The following is a 10179-nucleotide window of genomic DNA, read 5'->3' as shown; positions in this document are numbered from 1 at the left end:
TAAATCTCTGTCGTACGGATCTATTGTCTCTTTATTCGTGTTTCTTAGTATTTGATCTAACAAAGGGCAATCACTTACCAACAACATTTCAAGAGATGATGGGAGGACTTGCACACCCTCCTCGCTTGGTGCAATAATTGCTTCAAGGTCGGGGCATTTCTCAATATTTAATTCTTCAATATTGTTGTGCAATAATCCTGTTGGCAAAAACTCAAGCTCTGACACTTCATTTATATACAATTTGCTAAGGGAGGAAACCTCCACGACTCACCTTAGCAAGATGCCATTACTTCTTATGATTTGGAGTAGTTTAAGAGAAGGAAACCGACTGGGCATAGTCACCAACTTGGGGCAATCTTCTACAAATATCCTCTCAAGGCGAGGGAAGGAAGGGAATGAGCCTTGCTGTTCTATCAATTCTTCTAAGTTGGGCATGTGTATAAGAGAAAGCTCTTCTAATGAAGAGAATGTTGTCGTAGTAAGAGAAACTTGAGTAATATTGCTACCATTGCCATGATAGAATTCACTGCCAAGACTTTTCATCATTTTCATTCCTTTTAGATGAAGAGTCTTAAGATACGGCAGCCGTTCAAGTGGAGGGACATGTTCTATTCTCTCGCAGTCATGTAGAAAGAGTTTCACCAATTTAGGGAGAGATAACTCACACCCACACATCATCCATTGAGGAAAATGATCACCTCCAAAGTTTTCGATGAACAAAGTTTTCAAATTTGGATGAGGTTGAAGTCCTTCCAGTACATCAACTTCATCAACAATAGTTTTTGTGTTGTCAAGGCCCAACATAAAACTACTTTTACCACCCCATTCATGACTTCCCCATGATAAATTCAACACATCAAGCTTTTCTTTTCCCATTAAATTTGCCTCCTTTGCTTCCTCTCTACTTCTCACGTTCTTGAGATTGTAGATACCTAACACGTATTGAAGATCCATGCATTGTAACTCTTTGATACGTTGCCCCCTTTTGTGGCCCACCACAAATGACAATAAATTATTAAGATAAATTAACCTCCCCATCTCAGTTGGCATGTGACTCAAATATCCATTTTCTCTACAAACCAAAAGTTGCCTCAAGTTCACCAATTTTCGCATATCTTTTGGAAGCTCTTTTAGAGGACAAAAAAGAAGGTTCAATGTTTCCAAATTATAAAGGCTGGTGAAAGAAGCAGGTAATGCTTCAATTGGATTGAAATTGAGGTCAACGTGCCTTAAATGTTTCAACTTTTTAATGGAGGATGGAAATTCTTTAATTTCACAACCAGATAAATCTAGAACACGTAAATTCTTGAATTTTTTGAACAATATGTCAAGGACCTTGCTGCAAAGAGTAGCTCTGGATCTTGTGCATGTCAAATGCAATGAACGCAACTTTCTTGACTTACACAAGCGTTCTATTTGATTTTTTTTCATCTCAACATCCACATTCAATCTCAAATGTAAAGCATCATAACTGTTTTCAAACTCTTCAACCCCAACAGTTACATTGTCAACCCTTGAAAGTGAATATGCCAGATAATAAACAAGATCATGCATCTTGAACTTAATTATTTCACCGAAATCATTCTTCTCAGCATCTTGGAAAAATGAATTCCATAACAAATAGTTGATGTAATCATTTCCAATATCTTCCATTGACCTACCTCCTATGGATGGTTGAAGAAATCCCAATGCCATCCATTGTTGGATTAGACTACTTTTGATGATATAAGTATCCTTCGGAAATATTGAACAATATAAGAAACATTGTTTCAAAGGTGATGGCAAATGATCATAGCTCAATTTTAGAGCTGGAAGGATTTCATCTCTACCCATAGGTAAAGCCCAAATTTCGCTACTGTTTATTGATAACCACTCTTGTTCATCTTTGTTGATATGCATCAAGCCTCCTAGAGCTTTTGCTGCTAATGGGACACCTCCACATTTTTTCACAATTTCCTTTCCTATTGCCACCATATTCGGAGTCTCTTCAGCCCCTCCATGTCCAAAAGCTTTATTCTTGAGAATGGACCAACATTTTTCTTTTGATAAGATTTTAAGGTGGTGTGGAGCAAGTGTGCCTATCATTTTTGCAACTTCATCAATACGAGTAGTAGCAATGATTTTGCTACCTCTCACACCAATTTTTAATGAAGAGTCAAGCAAATCCCATTGTCTGTTATCAACATTCCATATATCATCTAGTACAAGTAAAAATCTCTTCTCACTTAACTGATCTTTAAGATTTTGCTGTATCACATCAATAGATGAAAATTGACAAGTTCTTTTTGTAACAGATTCAGTGATCTGTGTCAAAATTTTCTTGGCATCAAAATCATTAGAGACATGGACCCATATTCTTTTATCAAAATACTTGGCTACAAGATCATCATTATAGACATATTTTGCAAGTGTGGTTTTTCCAAGTCCCCCCATTCCAACAATAGGAAGGGTTGAAAGAATATCTTGATTTTCAGAGCTAATTAACATGTTTACTATCTGTAACTTGTCACCATCCCTTCCAACAATTTCAGATTCATTCACAAAATTTAATGAATCCATATCTCTTTTAATTTTATCAAACTCCTTGTTTACATTCTTGATCTTGTGAGCCATTTTTAACTTGAAAGCAGGTGAAATTGAGTGCAAGAAGATGTTTCTCACCTTAGTGCTCACCTTGAGCTTTGTGGTTTGATAACCAAATTCATCCAATACGTCTTCAGCATCATAAGCGACATCCTTAAGTCTACTCAAGAATAGCCTTATGGTCTTGTTTTCTTCTTGTTGTTTTTCAGCATCCTGTAACAACGCTTGGATTGCAGTCACGGTGCGTACCAAATTTTCCAGCTCATCCTTGACATTCCAAACAAAATCTCCTCGGTTGCCATGGATATCAACTTCTTTAGGATATTACCCACACCATGGACAAGAATTATTGCTCCAGTCATTTCTCTCTCTCTCTCTCTCTGGTTTGGGGAAAGATGCTCAACTCCTGCAAGAAAATGGGACTTAGAAGAGGTTCAGAAACCAAATTACGCAAGGTTTTGGTTGTTGGGACTTAATGCTCGACTTTGTCAACTGACAGAGATGTTGAGGGAGGTGGCTGGGGCAGGTGGAGATTGAGGAAAGTCAAACTGGGAAGGCCTTTAATTCAGGAAAATAATCTTCTATTTTTCTCATCCATGTTTTTCCTTATTTTGCTACCTGCAGAACGCGACACGTGAACAACTTTAAGACCAACGCACCGGATGAAATAATCCTCACCTAATCTTGATCGTTGATCTTCTTATTGTCCACGTGTCGCGTTCTACAGGTAGCAAAACAAGGAAAAACATGGATGGGAAAAACAGAGGATTTTGATCCATTAATTCATGCATATGTGATGTGTGGACCCCGCACTAACTTGAAAAGTCTTTCTTAATTACCTATTTAATATATATAATTATGGGCGCCCATAATTATGTTTTTATTTTTTTCTCATCGTGGAATGCATGTCTTCATTCTTTCATGTGAACCCCACACGGACTTGAGATTTTTTTTTTTTTCTGGAAAAGTTTTCTTCATGACCCATTTGTTTATGTTGGTTATGCATTTTTCAATCCTTGAATGTATTTCATTACCCGTGTGTGAAAACTCCACACGGGCTCAAGGGTCGTTCTTTAAGAGCCATTATCCATTTTAGATTGATGGATGAAAATGGATAATCAATAATTCATATCGTATTCGTGTGTTCATTTAATTTTTGATATAGATATTGATGGATAAGAAAAAATTCATATTGAATTTGTATCTTCGTTTCAATTATTGATATGGATATCTCAATTTCAAATCGGATATCTTCTGACCCTAATATTTAACTAAAGTCGTAAGAGCTAGCTATAAAAGTGAAGAGAGCATTTGAGAACTGGGAATAAGTACTGAATCATAAAACCAAAGAGGAAATTTTGAGACATTTAAATAAGCCATATTGAAGAATTTTTCTTCTGTCATTCCCATTTTAACTAACCATGATCAACAATCGTTCATTTAGGGGGCGATGCAAGACCCACAATGGGATTAGAGACAAGGATCCACTAGAGGCACTTATTGTTACATTTTTACTACTACATCAGTTTATGAAAACATCATGGATCATTATTACTACTACAGAACTACATACTACCATTAAGAGGGTGGAGATTGTTTTAACTGAAAATAAATAAAAAAAGGGTTGGGGATAGGAGGGTCAAATGAATTGAGATCCTTCATAGCGCTACACGCCTTATAGCATACATCCAATAGCCAAAAATGTCTTGGTCTGTGTTTGAACGCCTTAGACTGCATGCTTGAGCTTTCTTGGTCATTGGATGTGGACTACTCACCCTGCAGCGCTACAGAGGAGCCCGATCCAACTTGAACAAGCGACCACTCATTGGGCTTACGATACATCTCCATGAGCTATCTATCTCACTGAGCTAGAAGCACATCTTAGTCCTTTAACTTCTGGAAGGAATGCTACTCTCTTACGTGTATCTGTACCTAGACACAATATGTATGAAAAGATCACGTTGTCCTGTGCTGAAGATGTTCATATGTGTTCTCTCATTGATTGCGCTACCGGCATGTACCTATCTCAATAGCCCATTAATTTTTTTTCTATTTTTTAATTAATTATTTACTTTTTACTTTTCTCATGAGAAAAAAAAATTAATAAAAAAAAATCAAATGTTAGAAAATGTAAGAAACACGTTAGGCTGACTTAGCTGAGAGAACCATTCCCCTAAATTTATATTGCCAAATTGCTTGAAAAAACAGACAAAAAACACTACCGCGAAGGTCCTTCATAGATAATGTTAGGAGGTTTCCCACCATGTGGCCGGCGGCGCCGCCCTGCGACGATTCTTTCTTTGATTTGAAAATTTTGGCAGCATGTGGCTGCCAACGTTGACCTCCTTTGTTTGAGCTTTGAATATGGCTATCGTTGGAATAATGTCTTAGCCGACAAAACACGATTGAAAGTGAAGGGTATCAAAGTTCAACTCGAACCGGTCTGATCGATCGAAACTGATCGGTTCAACTTGGATCAAATTGTATCAATTTTTATTGATTTAGTTTTGAAGTGGGGCTTTTATGAACTGATAAAAATTGAAACCAAACTGAATCAACTGAATGCATCAATTGAAATCGAAAAGTCAAAGAAACTTGAGAAAAAAAGGTTTGAGTTCCATGCCTTTTACCTCCTTAGGGGTACTTACACGGGGTGTTTAAGTACATTTTACTACTTTTAGTGAAAGTTAAATGATTCATTTAACTCCGATATAACTCGGACCATGTAGTTAGTAATGCCTAGCTATTGCTGTAAAAATAAAAATAAAAAATAAAAATAAATAAAATAATAATAATAATAAATAAATAAATAAATAAATAAATAAATAAAATAATAATAATAAATAAATAAATAAATAAATCTTATGTATACTTACAAACCCAACCAGATTGGACTAACCCAATAGTAAACCGATTACAAGCTGATAATAAAAAACCAATAAAAAATCGAACCAAACCATACAAAAACCAATCGAATAAGAGCCCGACTCAACATGTTTAAAGCCCCCTCATTTGAAGCCGTGTAAAACCCATTTAGAGACCATTTACTCAACCTCATAATTTTAAACCCCATTTAAAGATAAATGGCTCAATAGCCCATTTAAGACCTGTTTATTGGTAGCCCGATTAAAGGCCGATTCTCAACCAGATTTTTAATAAAAGGGGATCATGTCTACCAAATCTTGGCCAGACTAGTTAAACAGACAGTCACAATGTAAGGGGAAGAAAGTTCAACTGCTAGCAATCCAAATTCATCCATTGGGAAACTATATTGAGAGAAATGGTAATTTTTTCCAAACATGTAAATAAATCTAACACAACGATACAAATTGTAGAGATAGCTTTGGATCCATATTTTCTTTTTGCTAAAAGGTCATTTGTATTAAGCGAAGGAAGGAATATAAATACTATGGTACAAATACAAACTGAATTGAGGTTAGAAACTATTACAAAAATCAACATCAGACTTTCCCACATTCGGCATTGCCATTAGCAGGAAGGGCTAATTTGCCAAAACACAAGCATAATCAGCATGAAAAACGGAACCTCGGTCTACTATATGCATCAACCATAAGCTCATTGTGGACAAAGGGCGAAAACACAACCATAGAGGAAGAGATCTGAAACTTTGCCACTGATTTTGCAAAAAAATCTGTAATTGGATTTCCTTCCTTGTAGCAGTGCATAACCTTCCATCCGATTGAAGCCAAATATGGATGGAGAAAGACCCAATCTTGCCAAACCAAGGAGTTTTCCCTTTCCGTCTAAGTACTAGTAGACCACTTTATGCATGGCCATTTACCGGACAGCTTTCTTTGGCGATCTCATCGATGGATTTGTAATGTGAAACCTGGCAAAGGAAAAAATAAATAAAGAAGTTAAATTTTTTTTTTTTTTTTGCTGAAGGATCATTTGTATTAAAGAAAAGAATGGATATATAGTACAAGAGAAACCAAAAACTGGCCAAAGCCAACACTCAAAACAACTTGACTAGCTACACCTACCTTCGGCATTGCCATTAGCAGGGGGAGCAAGCCACACCAAACATAAAAAAAAGAAAGAAAAAAGCTAGGAGATACGATATCTCGGACAGCCTAACATATCCGATTCCAGATCACTTTTCACTGAGGTAGGAAAGTGAATAGACGACGAAGAGTTGTTACCAGACTTAACCACGGACTTGGCAAGGTAGTCAACAATTGGGTTCCCCTACCTATAACAATGAGATACCTTCCACTCAATAGAGGCAAGGTAAGACTGCAGGGAAACCCATTCTTGGCAAACAAAGCATGGCACTAACCTCAATTATGAATCTTTACTCTCAAAATTAGTTAGTAACTAATAATCCAGAGTCAAGTTAATGTACCAGAAACCCAACAGCTTGCGTTATGTGCTGTAGTTCATCCCAAAAGGATCCAGCAAACTGCATCACATAAAAAAAATTTAAGACTTTTGTAACACCTTTTCTTTTCCTCATTTTGGTCCTGGCCTCCAATATTTTGATTTGGCTAACTCATACTTGGACTATTGCTTTGAAGCACCATTGCTTCAATTCTTGCAAGTCAGCTTTCATGAATTCTCCATTGGTAAATGATCAGCGCTCAAGGTGAAGCAATAAACTGAAGAAAGAAACCATAAATTTGTGTAATTCGAAAAGATAAGAAAAAATAAATCACATGCTTGAGCTCTTTCTACTTGCTTTCACATGCCCAAATAACTTTACACAAGATCTTCTGTACATTGAAATTGGAGAAGCTACAAACCTGTTAAAAAGTTGCACATTCATAAGGAGAACACCTGACTGAAAATCTTCCTTATGATTATGTCAGTGACTTGCACATCTTCCAAAAAAAAAAAAAAAAAAAAAAAAATTAAGTGGTTAGGGGACCCCTTTTGGCTGCCACAATAGAATATTCACTTCCCCCTAAGGTTCACAAATACCCTCCTAGGTTATAGTATTTTTCAAAATACCCTTTTAGATTCCATTTCTTTGGTTGCCACAAGGGTTGCAGCTACTTGGATGCAACCCGAGCAGCAACTAAATTTCATTCTTTGGGGGAAATATTTGGCTGCTACCCGGGTTGCCTCCAAGTAGCTGCAACCCCCCAGCTGGCAGCCAAAGAAATGGAATATTCACTTTCCCCCTAGGGTTCACAAATACCCTCCTAGGTTATAGTATTTTTCAAAATACCCTTTTAGATTCCATTTCTTTGGCTGCCACAAGGGTTGCAGCTACTTGGATGCAACCCGAGCAACAACTAAATTTCATTCTTTGGGGGAAATATTTGGCTGCTACCCGGGTTGCATCCAAGTAGCTGCAACCCCCAGCTGGCAGCCAAAGAAATGGAATATTCACTTCCCCCTAGGATTCACAAATACCCTCCTAAGTTATAGTATTTTCCAAAATGCCCTTTTAGATTCCATTTCTTTGGCTGTCACAAGAGTTGCAGCTAAATTTCATCCCACTGTACCCACTTGAAATTCCATGCCTGAGGGGATGAACGAAAGCACTGAGACAAAAAAGCCTAGACCATCTTAAGTTTCCTATTCATTATTTCTGGTACAGAGGAAATTAATTTGAAAATACAGTACTTGAGAGCTTTTACTTGTTCCATTCTACAAAACAGGGTGGTGGCTAAAGTCCCAGTATTCTCTGAAGCTTTTTTTGGTGTGCAGTTTGCCTTAAGAGTATATTTTGTACCAGAAATAAAAGTGTCAAGGCTGTTGAGACCAAATATGCAAGATCACTGATGTTTTCCTGATTCTATAGGGAGTTCTACAGGAAATCACACCCACATATGTCAAACCCAGTTCGTCAGTCAAAATAGATATCCTCAATTTGATGAATTAATGCAGAATATCGATAACATATTTGATAAGCTTGTGATAGGGGAAAGTACTACCTTGATAGATGAACGGATTGAATGAATTATTTGATAAAATATGTTTTGTTTCCTTAAAAAATGATCTCGGCTGTAGAAGTGCTTTATAGACAATACATGCAGAAGCAGATCTGTTGTTGTCAAATTGTTTATCTTCCTTGAGACACTTTATATGTGTGTCTTGGTTTTCCTGGTTACAAGAGGAAACAAAAGCATATAATACATAAGATGAACTATTTGATGTGTTCTAATTCATGAAGAGATTCCTTACATGTGGACCTTCTCGTAATCCAGTGATTTTTTCATTTCTGAAAAAATAAAATTTCCGAATAAAGTGCTGACCTCGTACACCTGGAAATGGCATCAGAGAAGGGCAATCACTTACCTGCAGTACTTGAAGAGATGATGGGATGACTTGCACACCCTCCTCCTCGCTTGGCATAATAATTGCTTCAAGGTCGGGACATTTCATAATAATTAATTCTTCGATATTGTTGTGCAATAATCCTTTTGGCAAAAACTTAAGTTTTGACACTTCTATTATACATAATTTGCTAAGAAAGGGAACCTCCACAACAAACCTTAGCAAGATGCCATTGCTTCTTTTGATTTTGAGTAGTTCAAGAGACGGAAACCGACTGGGCATGGTCACCAACTTGGGGCAATCTTCTACAAATATCCTCTCAAGGTGAGGGAAGGAAGAGAATGAGCCTTGCGGTTCCATCCATTCCTCAAAGTTAGGTAACTGTCTAAGGAAAAACTCTTCCAATGAAGGGAATGTTGCTGTAGTAAAGGAAGCTTGAATACTATTACTACCATCCACATGATCATGATAGAACTCACTGCCAAGACTCTTCATCCTTTTCACTCCGTTTAGATAAAGAATCTTAAGAGATGATAGTTGTCCAAGTGAGGGGACATGTTCCAAACTCTCGCAGTCATGTAGAAAGAGTTTCACCAATTTAGGGAGATATAACTCACACCCACTCATCATCCACTGAGGAAGATTATCACCTCCAAAGTTATCGATTACTAGTTTTTTCAGATTTGAATGAGTTCGAAGACCTTCCAATACATCATCTTCATCAACAACGGTTTTCTTATTAACATTTCCCAACATAAAACTACTATCACGACCCCAAACATGGTTTGTCCATGATAAATGCAACACACCAAGATTTTCTTTTCCCATTAAATTTGCCTCCTTTGCTTCCCCTCTACTTCTCACGTTCTCAAGATTGTATATACTTAAAATTCCTCGAAGGTCCAGGTGTTGCAACTCTTTGATACACTGCCCCCTTTTGTGGCCCGTAACAAATGTCGACAATTCATTAAGGTAGATTAATCTGTCCATCTCAATTGGCATTTGACTCAAACATCTATCTTTGCTATAAATATAAAGGTAATGATTCAAACATCTATCTATCATTAAGGTAATGCTTCAATTAGATTGCCCCTAAAGCGAAGGTACCGTAAGTGTTTCCACGTCTTAATGGAGGATAGTACATTTTTAATTCTGCAATCAGATAATTCTAGAACATGTAAACACTTGAGTTTTTTGAATAAAAAATCAAGGACATTTCTGGCAATGGAAGTACTGGCTCCTATGCATTCCAAATGCAATGATCGCAAGTTTCTCACCTCAGACAAGCAGTCTTGATTCTTGAATCATTTTTATGTCACCATCCGAATATAATCTCAAATGAAAAGCATT

At 36.9% G+C, this 10179-nt stretch overlaps 1 protein-coding gene across 1 annotated transcript; it reads right to left on the bottom strand.

Annotated features, from left to right (window-relative positions):
- Positions 1 to 267: 267 nt before the first annotated feature.
- Positions 268 to 9819, bottom strand: LOC122060850 (disease resistance protein RGA2-like). Its single transcript, XM_042623940.1, has 3 exons — positions 8851 to 9819; positions 6950 to 7006; positions 268 to 2850 (listed from the first exon to the last, which is right to left on the bottom strand). Exons 1-3 carry the CDS (start codon positions 9817 to 9819, stop codon positions 268 to 270), a joined length of 3609 nt encoding a protein of 1202 aa, XP_042479874.1.
- Positions 9820 to 10179: the final 360 nt, after the last annotated feature.

Source organism: Macadamia integrifolia, chromosome 14 (assembly GCF_013358625.1).
Source record: "Macadamia integrifolia cultivar HAES 741 chromosome 14, SCU_Mint_v3, whole genome shotgun sequence".
In the NCBI taxonomy this organism is placed as follows: domain Eukaryota; kingdom Viridiplantae; phylum Streptophyta; class Magnoliopsida; order Proteales; family Proteaceae; genus Macadamia; species Macadamia integrifolia.
The sequence above is the reverse complement of the archived record's forward strand: the minus strand, read 5'-3'. Positions and strand labels throughout refer to the sequence as shown.